The sequence below is a fragment of the Strongylocentrotus purpuratus genome, unplaced genomic scaffold (genome assembly GCF_000002235.5).
Source record: "Strongylocentrotus purpuratus isolate Spur 01 unplaced genomic scaffold, Spur_5.0 spur5_contig_840, whole genome shotgun sequence".
Lineage (NCBI taxonomy): Eukaryota > Metazoa > Echinodermata > Echinoidea > Camarodonta > Strongylocentrotidae > Strongylocentrotus > Strongylocentrotus purpuratus.
Window position 1 is genome coordinate 125,231 of NW_022145547.1, and position 23,494 is coordinate 148,724.

General features: G+C 37.5%; 1 protein-coding gene across 2 annotated transcripts in view; it reads right to left on the reverse strand.

The window, feature by feature from the left end:
• Positions 1 to 23,494, reverse strand: part of LOC587652 (inactive tyrosine-protein kinase transmembrane receptor ROR1) — a 63,790-nt gene that overhangs the window by 9,976 nt on the left and 30,320 nt on the right. For both annotated transcript variants that reach the window (XM_030988364.1, XM_787366.5), the window contains exons 4-10: positions 19,659 to 20,119; positions 18,037 to 18,067; positions 17,270 to 17,571; positions 13,133 to 13,163; positions 12,195 to 12,610; positions 10,207 to 10,301; positions 9,623 to 9,773 (exon numbers count right to left, since the gene is read on the reverse strand). In XM_030988364.1, the coding sequence (XP_030844224.1) occupies positions 9,623 to 9,773; positions 10,207 to 10,301; positions 12,195 to 12,610; positions 13,133 to 13,163; positions 17,270 to 17,571; positions 18,037 to 18,067; positions 19,659 to 20,119 (1,487 nt within the window). The remainder of the gene's footprint in view (positions 1 to 9,622; positions 9,774 to 10,206; positions 10,302 to 12,194; positions 12,611 to 13,132; positions 13,164 to 17,269; positions 17,572 to 18,036; positions 18,068 to 19,658; positions 20,120 to 23,494) is intronic.

Here is a 23,494-nt window from a genome sequence, read left to right on the forward strand (position 1 = left end):
TTGATCTCATATTTCCCAGGCCTTTTACAAACATCTGTAAATGCTTTATACAAATTATGGTTTTAGGGTGTGTGGGTGGCTTTAATTTTTCTTCTTACAATGGACAAAAAGAGATGAAACCCTTTGAAATCAGAGAAACGTCTTGATCATAATATACGACTTTGTCATATCACGCCACAGCAGACGTTTTGTGTCTTCCCACATGAGTTCACCAAAGCATCATCAAGTTCTATGCAAGCAATCACTCTTACAGCTGAGATATTTGATTTCTTTGGCAATTACAGAAGAGACTTTTAAATAGTTATTGCATGTCAACCTTTTTGAGACAATATTTTATATTTCATTTGGTATGCATTGAAAACAGTTTGTTAGAATTGCAGTTCCCCTCCACATTTTCAATTCACCTTTATCATTCTTTCAAGTATGCTGTACTGCAATGTTACTATTATTCTAATATATACTGTATGTTACACAGGCCTTCTATGCCTGCGCCGGTTCAATTAATTAAGATTAGTAAACACGGAGATCCATTAAAATACATAAGTCTGAAACATATATTTTGTGCCAATGATTCCAAAGAGGTATTTATTAATATTCAGTGTCAAAGGTACACCGATAATAAATTCCCAGTGTGACAACTGGCATTTTCTATTTCAAACAAACAATTCTTACAAAATAGCTTACATGCAAAGCTTTACAATGTGTTGTACAAGTACACAATAAATGATAGAGAAGGAGAAAAATATCAAGGAATAGAAGAAAAGAATATATGTTCATATAAAGTACAAATAATAAACATGAGTCGTCATTCAATATAGTACTCAATACATCTACCAGGCGGAGAGCGTTGCCTGAACAACTGACAGCAGTCCCAACTCTTGTCCCGAGGGAAATGGAAGTGGAATCATGGTGGAACAATGGTGGAACCATGGTTGAACTCTTATGGGACTCTTCTTCTTTGGCCACCTGTTCGGCCAGAAACTTCACTAGCTCTGCCTTGAATCTTGAATCTTGAATTTGTTGCACCCAAAAAGCTACGTTGACAGCTGTCCAGGGTGGAGTAATAGTGGTAGTGTGTGAGTGTGTTATGCGTGCAAGTAAAAGAAGCCAGACATTGTGCAGAAGAAGACATGTAAACTGGAGAGTACGAAGAAGTAGGGTGCATCTGGTGAGAACATTAATGTCGGCTTCATGGCTTCCCTCCCTACAGGGCCCTGGTGGGCATGCCCATCATGGCTATGATGGACGGGACTGCGGAGGTCTGAAAACCAGCAATCGAGCTAGATGTTACAGCTACTGCTGGGAGTCTGTTCCATATGGGAATAACTCGGGGGAAAAAACTGTACTTATAGCAGTCCACTCTGCAGGGAAGCTGGTGAAAAATAAATGGGTGTGTGGTGTGTCCACGTAGCTCTCTCTGGTGCAAGACTGGGTGAATACCAGTTCTTGTGGATTTTGAAGAACATTCCACACTGGGCAAAGATTCTTCGTTGTTCAAGAGTATTCCAGGCCAGTAGAGAAATCATGTCTGAGACGCTCGATGTCCTTCTAAAGTCTTGGGTGACAAAACGTGCAGCTTGCCTCTGGATTCCTTCCAGCAAGTTGGTATTACGCCGTTTATGTGGATTCCATGCACATGAGGAGTATTCAAGTTGAGGCCGAACTAGGGTCTTGTAGGCGGTTTCCCTCACTTTCTTGCTGCAGGAGCCGAGATTTCTCCTCAAGATGCCCATGGTTCTGGATGCCTTAGAGTCAGACATCTTTAAAAAGATTATAAAGCTAAACTATACAAAAACAGGGTAAACAAAATAGTTTAAGATATTGAGGTGATTAAATGTACCATTTAAAACACCAATCAGGATTTATAGAAGACAAAAATAATTAAATGATGAGAATATTGAAATAACAAAATATGAGAAATCACGCATGATGAAAATTGAAACCCCCATTTGCCTTTCACTACTCCTAGAGCTAACAATGTAATCCCCCTGCCGAGACCTTGACGGGGTGATAGAGAGGGATAGAGAGATAAGCATGATAGAGGGAGAGAGGAAGAGAGAAAGAGTGCTAATTTTCACAATTAAAATTGTTGTTTATCGCCAATTCTGGGTCATTTTGCTGCGTTCGAACTTTCATTTTGGTTTTCATCTAAATTATTAGTGACTTTTGGACATGAAAATATCTTAAAACAAGTAAAATATTTTTTCCTACTTCTCATTTCCTTTCAGGCCGAGCCCCAGTAAGAGTTTGTTTACACTAGTATTACGTAAGATGATGAAGAGTCCAGCTGCAATCCCATATCATAATCTCTCACGCAGAGCCTCAAGGCTCTGTCCACGTTTTTAACGAGAGAAACAAAATTGGGGTTGTGAGACCCTACCAGATTTACATTGGTGCCTGTGTTATAGTAGTAGCTCTCTCAAAGTTTTAACGAGAGAAACAAAATTGGGGTTCTGATACCCCACCAGATTTACATTGATTCCTGTGTTATAGTGGTGGGGTATAGTTTTAACGATAGCCTTTCGTAATGGATAACAACTGAGCTGGACAAGCTACCCCTTTATTTACTGTTAGCGCCTGTCAGTAGTAGGGCTGCTACTGATTTGACCTGAACAACAGCAACGAAATTGATTAGGTCACACTTCAATTATTAAGACCACTTTCAATTACACGCTATGTCCAACTTAGTGTTTTACAAGTTGTGGCAATAAAAAACAAATATCATACATAGAATATTGTTAATCTCTTCCAAGCAAAGAGAGAGTAAGAGAACCTAGTACTCAATTAAAAGCAATTTTAAAAATGTATTATCTAATCAGAATTTTCCTTTCGGAAAAACAACAATAATTTTCTAAGAAAATTTAACATCCGGGCAGTGCCTCTATTTGTTACACAGGCGTTTTATGCCTGCGCCGGTTCAATTAATCAAGATTATTAAACACAGAGATCCATTAAAATACATAAGTCTGAAACATATATTTTATGCAAATGCTTCCAAAGGTACACCAATAATAAATTCCCAGTGTGACAACTGGCATTTTCGATTTCAAACAAACAATTCTTACAAAACAGCTTGCATGCAAAGCTTTACAATGTGTTGTACAGGTATACAATAAATGATAGAGAAGGAGAAAAATAAACTACACTGTACCGTAGAAAAAATATCAATGAATAGAAGAAAAGAATATATGTTCACGTAAAGTACAAATGATAAACATGAGTCGTCATTCAATATAGTCCTAAGTACATCGACCAGGCGGAGAGCGTTGCCTGGACAACGGACAGCAGTCCCAAGGAAAATGGAACCATGGTGGAACCATGGTGGAACTCTGTTAAGATATAAAATGAAGGCAGGTCTTAAAAAGCTGCAACATAGTTAACTTCTGGGGGAAGTTAAATTACACGTCTATCTGCCTTGATGCCTAAACTTGCTCTCAACAAGAAAGCCAATCTTCCTGCAAACCAGGCAAACAAACCCACCATTCCCTATCCCCAAAACAAAGGAGTACCAGCAAATGTATCCACTGGTCATTCATGATTTATGTACTCTCCGAATTTAGGAGGGGTCTGGGTTTAAAGAGATGCTTTATTGATTTCAAACTTGACTGAATTTGGTATCATTGCAATCGAAAAATTACACTGAGTAAAATCATTACATTTGTGTAACTTGTACATTCGAGCGAAATTCATAAAAACTTGATTGAACTTGACGAAAAATCAATCCACTCAACGCCCCGAAAACATCGTAAGTCAGCAGATTTTTGAAGTGACGACACAATATGAACAGCGGGCCGCTCAGCTGAAATGATTGACGACGGTGCGAGATGCAGTTTGCGTGCTATTCACATGGGTACCGTACCCATTTATACCTAACGCTGTTTACCTTCATCAAAATCCCCTGGAAATATATATGGATATGGACGAAAACATACTTGATTTTAGTTTTGAGGAGATAGAAGAAGGCTCCTCCATGGCATGGTTTTGGTTCTTAATCTGACTTTAGTCTAGATAAATGGTATATAACTTCCAAAAAGGGAGTGAATATCGTCAATGTATATGTAGCGTTCAAGTTTCCCGTAGCTAGTAGCTGTCCGTGCGTACTCTGTGTGTCGAACGTACGTAGTATGCGTGCATCTAGCGCAGCTTGCTAGCCAGCCTAGCCCGTAGCCCGGCGCTCGAGCTAGCCGTGAATCGCAAACCGGACTGATCTGTTTCTCTCGGTTTATCAGGTCCTACGACTTAATTTATCAAAAATGTAAATTAATCAGTCTAATCACACATTTTTGTAATGAATATCTGGACAATTCTATGTAAATTTGTCGCCTACTTTACTCCAAAAGAGTCGTTAGGTCAGCATGCAAAATGTCCTTTGCCTTCCCAGACCATATCTGAAAATTGCAATGGGTATCCAACATTGTCCCGAATGTGTGATGTAGGTTGTTCATATTGTGACATCATCGTTTCGCATGTAAAATAACGCCGTCAATTCACTTTGTGAGTTGGTTCAGGAAAGGGTAACAAAATTGCATTTAATTTATTCCTCATAACAGTGAGGGCTTCAAATGTACTTTGCTCATTTTGTAAATGTTTTCAGCAATCTGTAGAGGTGTAATTTGCCCATTTTCCACATTTCAATGAACCATCTCTTTAAGACATAAGCAAGGCCTGTACAATAGGGGTCTCTTTAGGCCTGTCTTCACTATCTCGAGATTGCCAAATATCCAGCTATTTGAACTATCCCAATCGCAAACTATCCAGCTAATTTGCGTCTTCCTCAGACCGAAGTAGCAATTAGCGGGATATTTGGTCGGGATTGTCGTCCCAAGATATATTGGGACAGTTTGCAAAATATCCCACTATTTGGCAAAAAATCCAGCTATTTGTCCGGTGCGTCTTCACCAGACCGAAGATTCGCAATATGCGCTAACGCTGAGCAAAATATCTCGAGCTAATTTCTCAAGGTTGAGTTTCAAGTTTCGAGGTCGAATCTCGAGCTGATGAGGACGCGATTTGTAACTTCATAATTATTTCCCAAATCAGAAAAAGCGGGCTATTTGGCAATCTCGAGATGATGAAGACGCGCCTATTGTTCCCATCTTTGTTTCACCAGTGGCATATACCAGAGAGGTGGTCTGTACATAAACAAAGTGACAATTCAAAGAGGGGTTCAACAATTCAAAGAGGGGCTCAACAATTTAAATAGGAGTTCAACAATTTAAGTTGATATTCATAGGAGATCTCTAAATAGGAAGATATTCATATCTACAGAAAGCTTATAAGCCATAAAATGACCTTGAATTACGTTCAAACAATATAACACTTCCGTAAAAGCGAAATTTGGGTGAAAACGTCACCCTATTCTCTGGGACAAATTCGCCCTATTTTCATCAGAATCGGCCTTAAGCTGTGACGCCGGAAAAGGGAGGCGTGGCTTGTGGGCCACTTCCGGGTCGCTGTGTCGTGCAGTAAGCCTGCATATATGGGGATTTGGGAGTCGGTGATTTTTACCACAATTGCACAATGAAGTTTCACTTTGACATATGCAGACAAAGAATTTACCTCTTCCACTATGGAAAAAACAGTTAATGGTGATTAAATTATTATTATGAATAAAATAAAATTCAAACTAATCGAAGAATATTTCATGGATATAGATTTGCTGAAAAAATAGAGCGATTCTGCTGTTGTTACGATTCATCCGCGAGAAGTGCGGGTCTTGGCAGCCGCAATAGCTATACCCCTGATTGAACGTCCCGGTAGTCGTAGTATCGCTGGCTGATTTACATTACCTGCGCCCACATCAAAACAAACGTAAACGTACATTCGCTTGGCGTTCGCGTACGATCTACTATTTACTATCGAGATCAATTATTTTGCTAGGATTTGTGGCTAAATTTATTCATTACAATTAATTGTATACTTCGAAGTCCATTAAAATGCTGTTTTGTACAAATTCTTCATTCATGTCGAAATTTCAGCCATAATTCTAGTGCAACATCGTGTATGTAGAAAACTTCGAATTTAGCGCGAATGACGGAACTACTTTCACAATAACACTGCACTGCACACACAGTAATCATTTGCATTTCGCGATAGACGAAACCCTTACAAAACTAAACCAAACCAAAACAAAACAGAGAGAAATACACTACCGTATTTGCCGGCGTAAAGCCCGCAGTATTTTTGGAAGAGAAAATATCAAATAGTTGGGGTGCGGCCTTTACGGCGAAAGAGTAAAAAAAAATTTAAAAAAGAAAGTCAAAACCAGCACGAATGTGCACATATGGGACTACGAACGGTAAAATAACTATACCACTATGGTACAGGACATTTCCACACATCTTACCGACAATTTTATCTTTCATTGTTGACATGAAGACAAAAATAAACGTCCTAATACAACATTTGCCGATAGATCTTGATCTAAGTTCGTGCCAATGCATTGCAAAAGTAAAGGAAGGGACCGTTTAACAGAGCTGCTGCGAACATCCATCCGAAGTCGCCATTTTGTTATCCATTTCATGCAGTTTCGCATTACACTGTACATTGTGGTAGGGGTATATATCGGACACCAAATCTGCCTGCGATCACTTTTTTAGCTAAACTTCCGGTAAATTATAAGAATATTGATGAATTTGGTATCAGTTTGTAAAAAAAAAAGAGTGTTTTCAAGAAAATTATGATTATTTTGTTTTGTCCGTTTGTCGTTTCCCCCCCCCCCTTTTTTTTTTTTTTTTCCTCTTTGAAATGTCAAAGTTGGGGTGCGGCCTATGCGGCGGTGCGACCTTATCGCCGGCAAATACGGTATTCTATGTAACTATAGTTTTCTTCTGAAAATGGAGAAGAAACATTATTCACTGTTATGTCTCAGGAAATTCCACCTCAGAACATGATTCTACTAAAGGTAATTTTGTTTTGAAACACAGCTAGGTTGGTTTTTCATACTACTATATCGTACTAACAGCACAGCTGGCAAGCTAAAGCCGGTGAAAAAATTAAGTTGTAAACAGTTATTTTACGGATATTGTCACTTTTTCAATGCCAATAATTACATGAATATTGACATAAGAATATGTTTCAGGACGGGAGAGGACAACTGTATGTCAGATATTGATCATTCAGGCAATATTAAATCGTTTTGAGAGAGTGGAACTGACATCCACTCTAATCTATGAACATTTGCATGTAGATCGCAGTTAATGTAGTCTCTGTAGCAGCGTGAAGCATATCCCGGTTCTGACGTCACGCACAAAGCCACTTCCCTTAGCCGATTTCATAGGTCCGGAGAGAGTCAATTTAGTGAAATTTGATTTTTATAAAACACTAAATTGCCCACTTTCATGGCATGTTAGCTGCATAAATTGCTTTAAAGAGAAGGTTGAGTTCTGGGAAGAGGTGAAAAATAATTTGTGAGCGTTACCATTCTTATTATGCAAGTGTGGAAGAACATCAGATAAGACATGTTCCCTGAAAAGCATGGCTCTTCAAATGCCTTCATATTCTAAATATGTCATGAAACATCGTAAAAATCCAGGGTAGGATTTTTACGCCACGTGTTCGTGTAGTCCCATATACATCTTTCTGTGTACAGTGTTTGTAACTTTACCAAGACTTGGCCAAATTTCTTGTCATTTTGATGATTCCAGAACCTTGCAATACACACAAATTATTATATGCTAGATGATCAACCTTTTCTGGTCGATTCCACACCGTTTCTTTCACAATGCAATCGCATGACCAGGACTCAACTTCATCTTTAATAACTCATTCAATAATAAAATAAACTATATTTAATTGATTTTATTTCCTATAAGTATCAACTTTAAAGTAATATAAGCTTACTCAAAAATAGAATATAGATTTACTCAAAAATAGAATATACGTTGTTAATAAACAGGGTCTGAAATATATAATTGGACTTGTTCATTTATGTCATTTTATGTTTTTGCTAATATTTGTGATACTTTTTTAATGGAATGTGGAAAACAAAACTTGAAATAGAATTCATATTAGTTGAAAGATGGCAAGACAATAAGAAATCTGTGCTGCTGTAATTGCTTTAATTTCTCCTAAAGTAGAATATTAAACATGTTTTTGAGTCATTTTTATTATTCCATAGTGTGATCCATCATCCCAATGTATTAGCGTACAAAAGAGTACCCGGTACACTTACATGTATCTGTTGATATATTTGCGTTATTCTTAGTTTATCATAAGGAAACCTTGTACATTTGCATCATGAATATATTCGTTGAAATTTTAAGAAGGGAGAAATCTTATTATTCATATTAAATACATCAATGTCCTTTTGTAACACTGAATCATTGTCTCCAGAAACCCATTCTCCAAGTTATCATGGTGGAAGATCATTAGCAGGGAAGAAAGTAACTACCCTACTTAGACGAGTCGCCATGGTTTCAGTCACGTTTAGGAGGATGAGATAGAAAAGAAATCTTGAGGCATATCGATCATGATATCTCTAGGATTTCAGCCAAGGACATTGCCGCAATTATCATGGCTTTAGTGATGCAGTTTCCATGGTAACACCGTATGATGATGCCCCACTTATGTAGATTTCCACAAAAGGGAGGATACTGATTATGTAACAAACAATCTCCCATATCTCTTCCTATCCATAGTCCATCTTGAGTTTAATACTGACTAACATAGCTCTGGTACAATGCAAGTACATTTCATATTTTTGTCTTTTAAACAGTTGATACCGCAAATACAAATAGACACTTTCTTTGCATTCGGATAAAACTGATAAATCAATTAAGCAGTAAGCCTTACTCACTGAATGTATTGAAATCATGTCAAGTCAGGTGAAATGTCCACCATGACAAAACACATGTACCGGTAATGATGAAAAAAATGCAAGATAGATACAACAAAGATACAACAAAGTAAAAAGGGTGTGATATCTGCTTTTACAATGTTTGCTCTGGGTTCAATTTCATCTAAGAGGTTGCCATATTGCTAACTGTTATGAATGGGTTAATAGTAGTCCTAGGATTAGGTGTAGTGTATAGTATGATGGTCCAGAGTTGCAGTTAGGAAAGTGTGACCGGTTAAGGACGTTCCCTGTAATGTGTGTGCGTCACTTAGCTGCACAGTATGTATTTACTATATATGCACAATACCAGGAACTTCAAGCATTGTAGATGGTGAATACCTAACCAGCTGGCCCTGAGCAGCTAAGGTGAGCACGAAAATAACACTGACAGCCAAGCAATTACCAATAGAGCATATCGTATGCTGAGTCACAGAAGGCTGTTAACTGATACAATTATTATTATTTTATTATTGTTTTATTTGGCAAATCAAGTCACATAAATACAACAACATAACAAACACGAATTGAGACAAAATCAATAGAAAACATATATAAATATTGCAATAGCAGGTGCATCCGGTCAAACTGCCCGAATATGGAAAAAGTTAACCGCAGACTTTCCTCCCCACACCTGACCAGATGCACCAGATAGTGATTGAAATAAAGCTTTAAAAAGAAAAGAAAGATGAGGAGAAGGGGGGAAAATAGGAGAAAAGGGAGAAGAAAAAAAGAAGCTACACCGTGGTTTCTCTGAGTAGATGATGTATTTTACAATCATTTCCTTACCACATCTGGGAATGTCACACTTCTCTGCCCTGACGTCCGGGTTGGTCGTGAAGCACCAGGGTTTGTCCAGACCGTTGCCAGGGTTACGGCAGAAGTTATGACCTCCAGCGAGTTCTCGGTAGTGAGAAGGCCACAGGGCATGCTCATGAGGCTGATAGAAGGAGAAGTAGAAAGTGGTAAGGTGTAATGACCTAAAAGATAAAAAACCACTAACAACTACCTTTTAAAACGGTTAACATGTAGTTTGGACTGTTAGTAAAATGTTGTAGGTTGTGTTAATTTCCTTCTTTCTTGTTTCCCTTTGAGTGGAATGTTGTTTGGATCAAGGGAACAATTTTCTTGGTGAGTCAATTCCAATCAATTGATTTACAGTTTGCTAAGAATGCCTTTTTGCTTTAACCTTTACATTTTTAACATATATTATCAAAAGATGAAACAGCACCTTCAAATCTATAAACAATATGTACAAGAAGTAACAGGAAAAGTTGGTTTAATTTCTTTCTTTCACTACTAAACTGAGCACTTCGACAAGATTTGTGACTCATGGCGTACAGAGAATTTAAGCTTTAAATCTGATCGTGTACCTCTTGCTTATCCCACGACTGACAGGCAAATCCTGATTTGGTTGTGTTGATTCTGCCTCGGTAATCTTCTCCTGTATCGTTGTAACACTTGTGATCTAATAAACAAGAGAGGGATGGAGAAAAATGTTTAATTAAACTAGAGAGAGGAGGGATGAAAAGGGAGAGGAAAAGAGAGAGGGAGGGGGACATGGAGGGTGTGAGTATTCGTGAGTGGGAGTGAGAGAGAGTGAGAGACAGAGACAGAGACAGAGAGAGGAGAGAGTGAGAGACAGAGAGAGGGGAGAGAGAGGAAAGAGAGAAAGAGAAAGAGAGGTGAAAGAGGGGAAGAAGGTGAGAGAGATAAAGAGAAAAAGAAAGAAAGAAAGTGAGAAAAATAGAGACAGAAAGAGAGAGCAAAAGAGAGAGAGAGAGAGAGAAATGAAGAAAGAGAGATATAGGCACAATATAACACAGAAAGCAACAGAATGAGGCTTAAACATGAAAACTGAGACAGGTAAAGCCAGACTGAGTGAGATCGTCTTAGTGAGTTATACAGAGAGGCAGGAAGCGGAGGGTAATTGGACACATAGAAAGTGAAAGATGAAACAGATACAGTCTAAGGAATATGCCAGATGAATAATGAGATACTACACGCAGAACACCCAAGGATTTTGAAGAATAGACATGTGTAGATAGAGTGTAGATTAAATAGGTAAAATTAATCATTTATGAATACACTGTTTCCCACAAAGTTGGAATATATTTTCTTACCTCTTTTAATAATAATGTGATTGTGAGAAAAATGGTTTATTCTTGATAGATAAAGTTAATATCTTCACATATTGAACAATCTCTTTGACTCTTTAGATTGATCAATTCAGTTACGAGGAGACATGTAACCTTTATCTAACAAGAATAAACTATACTGTCACAATGATGTCATGAAAAGAGGTAGGAAAAAATCATTCCAACTTTATTGGCAACAGTCATGTATGTGTACATGAATGAGAGGAGTATAGAAACAGACAAGGATGAAGAGATAGACAAAGAGAAAACATGAAGTGTGGAGAGACATCAAAAGTATAGGTTCATGCATGGTACAAAACACAATTAGAATTACACTAAAGGTATCACACTTTACAATGCATAAATCTATTATCTAATTCAAGAAGAAGAAAAAAAAAAGCTTTTCTCCATCAAGAAAATGTGGTTAAATTGGCCTACAACATTTAACAAGTCAATATAAGGAGCCATATTGGAATACGGGACTATTCTTTTGGACTTTGACGCATATCAACTTACAGAGTTCTTGGTGCAGTGTTGAACTTATTGAACTTATGGTGGTTTTAATTTAAACGCAAGATAAACAAATCAACCAGGTTCCTAATGGGAAATTAATTGTGGTATTAGCCAAACAATAGTCACCCTTTGGTCATCAGTGGGAGGTTGTTTGCTTTAGTTTCTAAGATGGCAAACATCATCAGTCCCACTATATGTAAATCTATGTCAGTGAGGCAGGTGAAGTTTGCACAGTGTCTCTGTACTGACCTAGTGTCAATACTGAGAACAAGTATTGCTCTACATGGACTTGACAAGGTCAATTAGGACTGGTACTTGAAAGAGAGATCTGATGCTAGTGATGAATCATAATAATAACTGAATAAACGCAATGACAGCTTCTAACATCAAAGTGGTTAAACATGTAAAATGAATCTATGCTCCCATTTCAATTGATCTATATGCCATTGAACCGAAAAGGAGACTGTTAGTTAAAGAATAAAAATAATAATAAAAAAAAGTGCTTATAAAGAGCTTCCCACCAAAGTCTCTAAACAACTTGAGGGAGAGATCTACTGAAATTTCTTGGTACCAATTTTTTTTTTTAAATTAGACTTGACAGAATTTTTGTTCTCACCATGCTCACTTATAACAACATTTCCTTCAGCGAAGACACTGAATCTAAACATGGCATACATGCAGAGTAACAGAATTAAAATAAATTACGATACCTGTGACTGCGGCGACATCTGGTAGGCCCACACGTATGCAGTTAGCGTTTGCATTGGTACCGATAGCTGGTAACCTCGAGCAATCCGGTAAGATCACATTGGGCATCTCCTTGGCGATCTGGTACTCCGTCTTGCAGATATCCTGCTCCAGGATCTCACACTCGTCCCTGCAAAGCTCCCTCCCGCGAGGCTCCTGCCTCGTCTCGTCGCAGAACGGGAACGCGAAGAAGCAGAGGGACGGGATGGCGTACTGCTGACACTGCGGGCTGAGGTCACGGGCCATCAGCAGGAAGGCTTGGGTCAGACGCTCATCGATGAGCTTCTGAGCTTGGAAGTCGGTCACGTAGATGGAGTGGTTGCTGATGAAGTTGGAGCATGTCATCCCTCGATATGGCTGACAGTAACCTTGGGATGGACTAGAGAGGGGGTGATAATAAAAGATGTAACAATAAAGGATAGTTTCGTAGTATCACTAAACTAGAAAAAAATTCTTTTTAACAACACTTATTGTACAACAATCAGTGGTTTTAGAGTCATGTTGCTACATGTATACGATAATCAAAGCTTTCATTACATTTTTGTTGTCCTTTTAATTTAACAGCCCTGGGTTGTGATAGGCATCAGCAAAAAAAATGCCTTGTCTAAATAAGGATTCAAATTCTCAATGTTTTGATTTGAAAATCAAGTTAATGAACCATGATGATGATGGGTGAGATTCAAAGCATTATTAAAAACAGTTCACCAAACCTTCATTTCTGTAATAATCATAAATTATCTCTACTGAAAATTTAAATGTTATAACTGCATTTAATGAATTGGCAGTATATCAATGGATAAATGAGCATGGTTTGAACATAGAAATTAAAAACTGTTCTATTCTAGACCAGACTTCAGTCATTACTACAATGTTAACTAAATAAAACAATCAAATCACTTACATAGCAGCTACAGGCCGAGTAGTTTCGCTTGCTGTAGATTTAGGAAAAAAGAAAAGAAAAGAATCATTTTAGATTACAGGTAGAAAGAAAAGTATTATTTCTCTAAAACATTTCCATTACATTTCTTCAATAATTTATACCTTCCACAAATCTGGACATTGATTTTAGTTGAGTGTGCATACAAACCGAGGTAAAGTGTAAGCATGGACATACATGTACATATGAACTACAAGTATGTACTTTCCCTTGAAAAAATTTATACTGTATTTGCAGTTATACAATGAAACTTAATTAACACTCAAATTCAATTTTCAAATAAGCAGTATTGAAAGTGATTGGAAAAAAGTAGTATTCAGCCTTTCTTCATCATTTCTATTTATTCCTTCTGCATTACCATTGTGCATTCAAAGCATATCACAGTGCAAGTTCATTTGCGCCTGATAAGGCTTCTGGAGTTCTTTAAATGCACTGTTAAACAGTTTCCCCAATCTTAATTCAATCTCTTCACCACACATTTCAGGCAGTGGGAAAAATAAACATTCCAGGTAATCTACCCTCAAAATCAGATTACAATATTTTTCACAGTTTTTCTGATCAATCTGCGGTTATTCTATTACTTCCTTTTATGGAGCAAACTTATTTCTTCGTTGGTAAACGGCTCACAAGGATTATTGGTGTGCAAACACGAAGGGACGGATCCAGTTACATCCAACTCAAATACATTAAGGTCTCAAAAAGGTGTTATTTGCATGGTTAAAATGTTTGTATTCTGAACATGGTACAAAAAGCCATGGAAATTTGGACAAACAGAGGCTGCCCCCGTGTACGAGGGGTAGAGGAGCTGAATGCTGAAGTGACTACAAAGTGGACGGTACTAAAGATCCTTTACCTCTGTGTTCACATTGATGCATACATGGTGTACCTTTGGGAAGCTATTGTGATAGAATTACAAAATAATAAGAGAATTTACAATTGTACAGCACATGAACGCTACTCAAAGCATAGTCACAGGGCCAAGTACCGTAAAATCAAAAACTACTGTGTGCAAGAAGCTTTCGTGAATTAATTGCATTCTCCAGATCCATGAAAGTTTCATACCATGAAATTAATCAATTTCAACTTTCAAGACTAGATGTTTTTTAAAGCTATCTAATCTATGTAAGTTTCTTGCAGCAAAGACTAGCTACTTAAAATTCATAGGTACTTGCATGTGAAGGTGCTATCAGAGCCTAGCATTTGATTGTATGTAAAGCCACTGCTATCTATTATTAAAAAATGTAAATCACAGGTATTAGAGACGAGACAACTAGGAAAGGGAAACTCCCTTGGATAAGCTGACAATGTCTCTATTAACAGTGTGCTATCTCAGTAATACACAGCAGTCTCACCATGCAGTATTATTATACTGTCATTTCCTTTTAATATTCATTAAATGCACCAATAGGAAGGAGATAACATGCAGTTATTAGGAGTAGCACATCAGTGTACATTGTATTCTCAATTTAAAACTATGTATATCACATTTCAATGGTCATAACAAAGAGAAAGATTGTAATTCATTTATGAGATGGCAAATGAAGACCGATGTGAACAGTAAGGGAAAAGAGTATGCAATGAAACAGCCATATGTATGCACACAGTGGAAACAATGAAAGGCAATTGAAAGTAAGGAACATGGAACACTTATATACATGTATGAATGCAGTTGAAACACTGATTTGAGGGCAAAGACTGTATAGTTGAAACACTGTGTGTTACAGTTTATAGGGTATCAACGTGTGCTGATTGTGGGAAGATTTTCTAATAGGGTACACCATATGAAGCATCCATGTATGAACACAACAGAAACACTGATCAGAGTGTAAGGTGCATGGAGCACCTGTATATGAACGCAGTTAAGACACTGCATGTTACAGGGTATCAATGTATGAAGAAGGTTTTCTCAGGGTATAGCTTAAAGAGCACCCATATATGAACAGATTTGAAACGCTGATCTGAGGTCAAACATATGGAACACCCATGTATGAACAGCTTTGTAATGTTGATCTGAGGGTGAAGCGTATATGGAGCATCTACGTATGAACAGGGTAAAAAACACTGATCTGAATTAAAGCTTGAGGAGCACCCATGTATGAACAGGACAGAGACACTGATCTGAATTAAAGCTCGAGGAGCACCCAATGTATGAACACGGCAGAAATGCTGATCTGAGGTAAAGCGTATAGAGCATCTACGTATGAAGAGGGTTGAAACACCGATCTGAATTAAAGCTCGAGGGGCACCCATGTATGAACAGGGCAGAAACGCTGATCTGAGGTAAAGCGTATAGAGCATCTACGTATGAAGAGGGTTGAAACACCGATCTGAATTAAAGCTCGAGGGGCACCCATGTATGAACAGGGCAGAAACGCTGATCTGAGGTAAAGCATATAGAGCATCTACGTATGAAGAGGGTTGAAACACCGATCTGAATTAAAGCTTGAGAGGCAACCATGTATGAACAGGGCAGAAACGCTGATCTGAGGTAAAGCGTATGTTATGAAGCACCTTCTCAACCTTCTCTGTCAATTGACTCAGCTGTCACCGTATTGACTCATCTCGCCTGCCAATCGCTATGAATACTTGAGCAAATACAACCATTTCTCAAACCCAATTCTGCGGCTACCGGTTTTTCTAGAAATATTCAGATGCCAGCTCCAAACACTCTCTCTTTCCGCTTCTACTTGATAGAAATTCTTGAGTTCGATTTGGAAGTTCTAGTTTTCCTTCCACAATCTTACAAAATTACAAATATGTTTAAAACACATTCTACAGACTTAAATGAATGTAGGGAAATAAAAGGATTGAATCTGAATATTGCATTCAGGGCAGGAATGTTTTCAAACAGATAACTTGATCAGATTTATCTCTTCAAAGAATCAAAACTGTAAATTTTCTCCTATTGCTATATTTTTCTAACTATAGTAAAAAGTTTTTAACATGACTGACTTGTAAGGAAATGCAGTGATTTCAAACTATGTTACCAATCCACAAATTATAACAACTATTTTCCTTTCATTATATTATCTGGCATTAAATGTCATACTGGAAGATAAAGAAAAAGGACTACAAAGAATGATGATGTTTGATCCCTTTCTGCTCTTGGATCAGATATATTATACCAGGCTCTGTAAAGGGCAAAATTCCAGGATGATTATGAACATTTTCAACATAAGCGAGAGTACACGCAGAGGTCAATCTATTTTATGTTTGCCCTTTACTGTGGACTCACCATTTATTATTTTTAAGACACCATACAGAGAAAGTCATATTCCCTCATCCACGTATAGGCTATTAGTGAAATGCGATATGCTTGTCCATAATTTATCGCAGTCTTGAGCAAAATTGTGTGTTCGAGCGCACGATGCCGCATGCACGTCTGTTCCTTTGTGAAGCTGTGCATTAAGAGAGCGATTATTTGCAGAAAAGTGTGATATTGCTCGGTTTGTATTTGACGAGTTCAAAAGGGTCACCGGCTAAATATTTGCCCACGTCGGAGCTCCAACTGCCAAATTTTCTTCTCCAATCCTTTCTAAAATAAATGGTGGAGAGGGAAATATGATGGAAAGTTTGTCTCTAAATGATAATATGACAGGATGGATTTGCAATCTGTCAAATTAAAGTGTAGTAGTCCCACATATTGACGAATTGGATCCCTCTATATTGCATACGTATAAGCTCTGATTATACTTTCAAAGCGCGTAGAAACAAATGACATGGACTTGTACCCAAGAAAGGGTACCTCATTGAACAATTCTGTTGTTCCTTATCATTCCATATACAAAGGAAAGGAAAAGGAATTTATGCTTTGAACCCAGCAAATGTCAAGTTCTCATATTTTCTTAATCTCCATTTTATATATACAATGTATCTGTACATCATCACCAAAATATACAAATAGAATGCTTGCCAAAGAACTGCCCAGTATATGAATTACTAATGTACGCAAGCTCAATTCTGACTTCCACAAAAAAATTCATTGTTAAAAAGCTAGTGCAAAAGCATTTGTATCTCAGCATTTTGGGGGGACAGAAGCAGCATAAATTTTAATACTTTTTGTGAAGTGATATTTGGCGGAACCTCTAATCCTTTACTTACCAATCCTAGCAAAGAGGATACCCATTGTAGATCTCACTCCAGCCCTGTTCTCTGCCACGCACTTGTAGTACCCTGTATCGGTGGTGTCTACGTTCCTGATGCTGAGTTTTGAACCCCATTCATACTCCTTGGTTGTTATCCTCCGGTCTCTCCGCTCCTCTGTGAGTAGGGCGTCGTTCTTATACCACTTGTAGTGGGGCGTGGGATCGCCGATGATGCGACACCTCAGCGTAGCTTTGTCACCGGTGTGGAGTTCGGTCTCGTTGTTCATAGGTCTTTCCATGATGATGAAATAACGAGCTCTGTCATCGTTAATAAAATTTAAATCAGATAAATATATTAATTGACAATAATTCACAGAGCTGATTTATACTCAAATAATTTCATATTCCATGAACTTCAATATACATGAAGGACTATACAGGTTAATTCTCATTGGAATTATTAGTGCATTTAAATTAAACAGACCTCTACAAAGTAGACTAGTAATTTGATAAAAACTATAAATATATAAAAGGCATGTGGTAATAAAAAATGATAACCTTGTCCATACAATAAGTATTATTACAGGGTTGCCAACTTTTTGTAACTGTTAAATCTTGTTGAACAGTTCAGCTTTGATTAATGGGTGGGAAATGTACAGCTTGTGAATAACTTTGCAGATGAACCTGTAACAGCTACTTGCATAATATGATACATGATTGCATCTTATGTTGTTGTATACATGTATATTGGATCAACAACTGACAAATCTTTTATATACTTACGTTGGCACTCCAAACGGGGTGATTGTGGCAACTACAGAAATTAAGAAAAAAAGTGAAATAAGACAAATTATGCCAATATAAAATCATTTCAAGAAATATCCATCAGTCATTAGGAGTAACCCAATAGTATATTTGTAAAGCGCTTAGAGACGTTTGTATTAAGCGCTATATAAAAATTAAATATTATTATTATTATTATTCAGTACTAGTAGCATATAACAATTATTGTGATTTATTATTGGTAACAAGTTTTTATGACACAGGGCCCAGATGCACATGTACATGTAGATAAATATGAGCATCTCTGTATACCTCACTCAATTTGAGCATTGTTTCTTCTCCACTGTCAAGAAGCATGCCATTTACGGCTGTTAAAGCATAAGAGTCATGCTAGAATCTCCTTGACCATGATGAACGGTGTACAGTTACATTTTTTTCTATGCCACTGATCTCAGATTTGGATCAAACGTGAAATGGGTGAAATGGGAGAGACTACCTTGAGGCACATAGCGCACCTCTTAATGCATCAAGATGGCGGAAATAAGAAAGACTGCTTGTTTTTCTCATATATCATTCCAAATCAATACAGCCCCAAGATTGGGATGAGTTTAGAGAGATGCATAATTGCGGATTTTAAGTTCTAAATCACTATCTCAAGCTGTTTATCTAAAGAAAAGCAACCTTTTAGTGGAAATTGAGTGGATATCAGATGATAAATATTACATGGCTGCCATTGATACATATCTCCTACACAGATCAGTAATGGCATTAAGAATGGAATCAGTATGCTGTAATGAATACAGAATAGACATGCAATTGAAGGTATACTAAATTTAAAATGCACCAGATAACCTCATATAACCATGGTTACTAGGGTATGTAAAATACTGGCCTACATCTACATGTACACACCTGTCAGAAATTATATTCAGTTCTTTTATCAATTAAATATTATCCCAAATATTGAAATGAATACTTTATTTATGCTTTTTTTGCTATCCATATACTCATGAATTCTATCACAATAATAAATTTAATACAAAATTTTTCCTCATATCCCTCTCATAATTGAATTTGTTATTCTACAGTGTAAGATTGTTGTCTAAAGAATAAAATCAATAATACCAATATAACTTTTTATAATTGATAGATAATTTCTTAATCTATCTCTGCTCTCTGTCTACATCACTAGTAGTAATGGGATCTTGAGTGATATAAAATACTGGATATGTATGTCAAACAAGAATTATAACATCCCTTATGTGTTATTAAGAGTAATCCACCTTGATTTGCCCACTATAGTAATATGAAATAAATTTAATAGGCCATTTTTGCAATGTAACCAAATTTCTGCATATGGCTTTGTGAGGCGCCTCGATAACAATGATTTCATTCACCTGTTACAAATAAATGTATCTCAATAGTCAGATTTCAAATTGCATACATGAGTTGTTGCTAGGTAGGACAAACATCATGGCTTGCCCTACCTAACTAAATGTAATATTTGCAATTTGTATTCGGACTATTGAAATACAATAATTTGTAATGGGTGAATAAAATAATTTTTATCGAGGCACTCAAGCATAAATTTGGTTACATTACAAAAATGGTCTATCAATTACCTCCACTTTCTGACATGCCCATTCTGAGGCATGAATTCTCAGAGTTGGCGCCGGCAACTGCGCCGGGCAGCGGCAAATCTGTGCAAATTGGCAACATATCGACGAGCCCCAGCTCCGGCTGAGCGTCCACATAGTCCACCAGGGAGGAGCAGATCTCTGTGGTTAGCAGACGACACTCGTCATAGCACATCCTATGGACGGCCAAGCGAGGGCGCTCTCTGCAGAGTGGGAAGGCTGTCAGGCACATGGATGGCTTGAGGTACTTGGTGCAGCGTTGGTTGAGTGTGATCGGTAGATCGTTGTTGATCTGTTGAATGGCAGCACCTAGAGCAGCCTCGATGTCTGCTTGGGTTTGTCCAGCCGGGATGTAGACCTGACTGTTAGCTATGTGCGGACTGCATACGCTGCCTCTGTAGGGCTCACACTGAGGCTCATCCACACTCATCTCATCTAAGTAATCACTGCAAAAATAAAATAAAAATAAATATCATCATAATGACATCAGCCATGACAAAACGTAGGGTATAAGTCCAAGGTATTTGGTCCTTTTGTGTTCCACTCATTCATTACGGGATAGCAAGGGGTACTGAACAGAATCAACATATAAAAGCAACATTATCCTGATTATTTCATCTGGTCCAAGCTTTAGTAGGGCCATAAAATTGACAAAATCCTAAATAAATGCTAAATGATGTGATGTAGTCAGTAATATCAGGGGGAAATAACTTGGACTAACTTTAAAATTAAAAAACTTCAGCAAAGTCCACTTTCATAAACGGCACCATTTAATATTTTCTTTGTTCAAAACTGATCTACAACGTCATTATCACTTGACGAGATGCTGGAGTTCACATTCTCACCTTATCTCTATAAGCCATACATCAAGTGTTATTTCAAGAGGAAAATAGCAACATGAACGGCAACGCTGATTTGATTTCATCCTGTGATCTATTTCCTTGAAATGCCCTCCTCTTAAAACAGGAAGTCCTTACACATGAAAAGTTCAAGCGACAGTCAAGTCAGATAAAACGTGAAAATGTGCATCGGAGGTGCATTCCCATTATCCACCCATGAGAGAAGAGGGAAGTGGTATTTATTAGGTCGTCACATCACTCCGGTGTGCTTGGCTAACTCGTCTTCTTCCCGCTCCAGTTACACTCCCTCTATCAGGGGGCCATGAATAGATAATATCTCTCAAAGATGATCAAGTCATTCCCTCCCAACGCTCGGCACGCATTCATCCAGTCTGTGTTCTCTCATTTTAAAGCTTACTTGGTAAACTGGGGCAGATTAAAGATGGGTATCGTCTTCTAAGTCTTTATGATTGACCATAAGCTGCTTAATCTCAATAACCAACCCATTTCAGGCCATATCTGTTTTTGCTTTAGGGCGACCAGTAAGGAGCATAATATTGAAATGTTGTGATGTACACCATCCTAGATTGAAAAGGTCATAGTATTGCCTCTTGCATACAAGAAATTCTTTATAAAACCCATCCTTTGTGTTTCATGTTAGTCTCTCCATAAAAACTGCTAAAGGAACCTATTCAACAATAAACAGATAACAGAAAAAGTGAATTTAAGGGAAAGGGAAAGGGAAAGACAAATGAATGAAATTCATATCATCGTATCTACAACTCAGTTTCAAGATTTTAAAAAACTTTTGAATTTTTTATGTTGCCCCAATAGGAATGGCACAACAGGACACTTATCTTGCTGTTAATAAATCTGTGAGGATTCATACAAGCTTGGCAAAACAACATCAGGATCATTCAGCATGTACATGTAATGACATCTACTGATCTACTGAAGATATTAAGTCATTTTCCAAATCATTTCAATGGTTTGAGATTTAAACAAACGAATTTGACTTTCTCTGTGTCTGGCTAGTCTGACAATATATATTAAGTTCCTGCATTCACATTTGTAATAATGTCTTTGCATAAAATGTATACAAAGACTGTGTAGGCTTCCCCAATAAAAATTTGAATATATGAATGACAGCTCTCTACGATATCACTGATGGGGTGTGAAGCATTGCTCTGGAGGGCTACATGTATTACTTGAAACACTTATTTCATGCAAATCAGCAACATATGGGGAGCATTGAGAATACACTTGAAGGGAAATTGACCCTTTCTTAACAGCATGTTTCAACAACAACCATTGACATCCTGCACTCAATCTAAATATAGACAGCGATAATGCACCACGCTTTACAAATAGTTTCCTGGAACTCAAATGTCTGTAGAGGCTCAGGGAGGATGGAAATCAAAGTCATGGAAATCAAAGTCATATAAACATCTCTCCGAAAAATACAGATGATTACAGGGTGATACAGGCATGGTAAAACAAGCTGAAATAGATTGCTAAATTCCTCATACAAAATATGAAAACAACATGCGTAAGACCAATATCTGATAGGTGCTTATCTAACTAAAAAGTTAACAAGGCATGGACAGGGCCAAAGAAATGAAGTTTTAATAGTTTCGAGTCTAAATGCCCTTTAAATTAAATACAATTTTAATGTCATCTAGGAAACAGAAGGGTGTTGATACTATGTATTTAGTATAAACCCACTTCTAGGTCTATGTAGACAGTTATCATAATGCAGTGTACACTTGAAAGTCATGGTAGGACACATGAAAACAAATGTTGAAGGATGATCAAAAAAAAAAAGTGAAAATGTTGGGGGAAAAGGTGAGAATATACAATTCCAGAGAGAGAAAAGAGGAAGAGCTTAAAGGATAAATTACTAAGTATATCATTAACTTGGTATAAAAAGAGTGTACTGTGTTCTATGAAATATGCAGGAGGGTTATAGAATTAAAGACTACAGAATATCCAAGAATATGTGACTGAGATAGAGATAGAAAAAAGTGAGATATGTACAAAAAGATGGTTTCAGGAATGTACAAATTGCCGACAAGGAAACTCAAGAAAGTGTGGCGGTCTTTCTTGAAGGAGAGCGAGTTGCTAGCCAAGTGGAATTACATCAAGAATTCATAGGTTTGATCACCGGCACTGCCCCATCAATGTCATAAATGATTCATGAAACCCTACTCCCAAGATAGCCACCAATCAATACATTCTAGACACGGGAGACGGAATGGAGATGATCGAACGACTCATCTCCCAAAACGCGGTTTGGCAGGAACCGCTGAGATCCCCAAATCCTTGTTTGATACAAAAGTGATAATCGATTCGTGCACGGGACATCTTGAGCCCAGCCTCCATCGTGACGTATGCCAAGATTGCCTGTATGACTGGAATATGAAGAGTGTGAGATATTACTAGCAAAGGAAATATGACAAGGAAGATGTGATAGAGACAGAGCACATGATAAAGGGGGAGAATCTTCAACCCCCCCCCCCCCTATTCTCACCCCATACCCAGAAGAAAACTATCAAAGAGAAATGCTATTAAATATGAGAACGAGTGGGGGCTAGTTAAACTCTAATAAATGAATTATATATCTCTATATGATTATGATAGTAACATGATAATGATGATGATGATGACGATTATAATGATGACGATGATGATGATGAAGATGAAGATGATGACGACGATGATGATGTTGATGGCGGTGATGATGATAATGATGATAAAAATGAAGAAGGTGACTGTTATGATTATGATCCTGGTAAAAGTGTTGATGATGATGATGAATCACGTTGATGCTGTATATTTATGAGGAAAAAATTTATGAGGAAGGCAATTATGATGATCATGATCATAAATATGTAGTGACAAATCAAGGAAAAGAATAGTGGGAGCCCATTTCATGATGAACAAGGGTCCACAGTGAGAAAAGTTTTTACAACCAACAAAAGT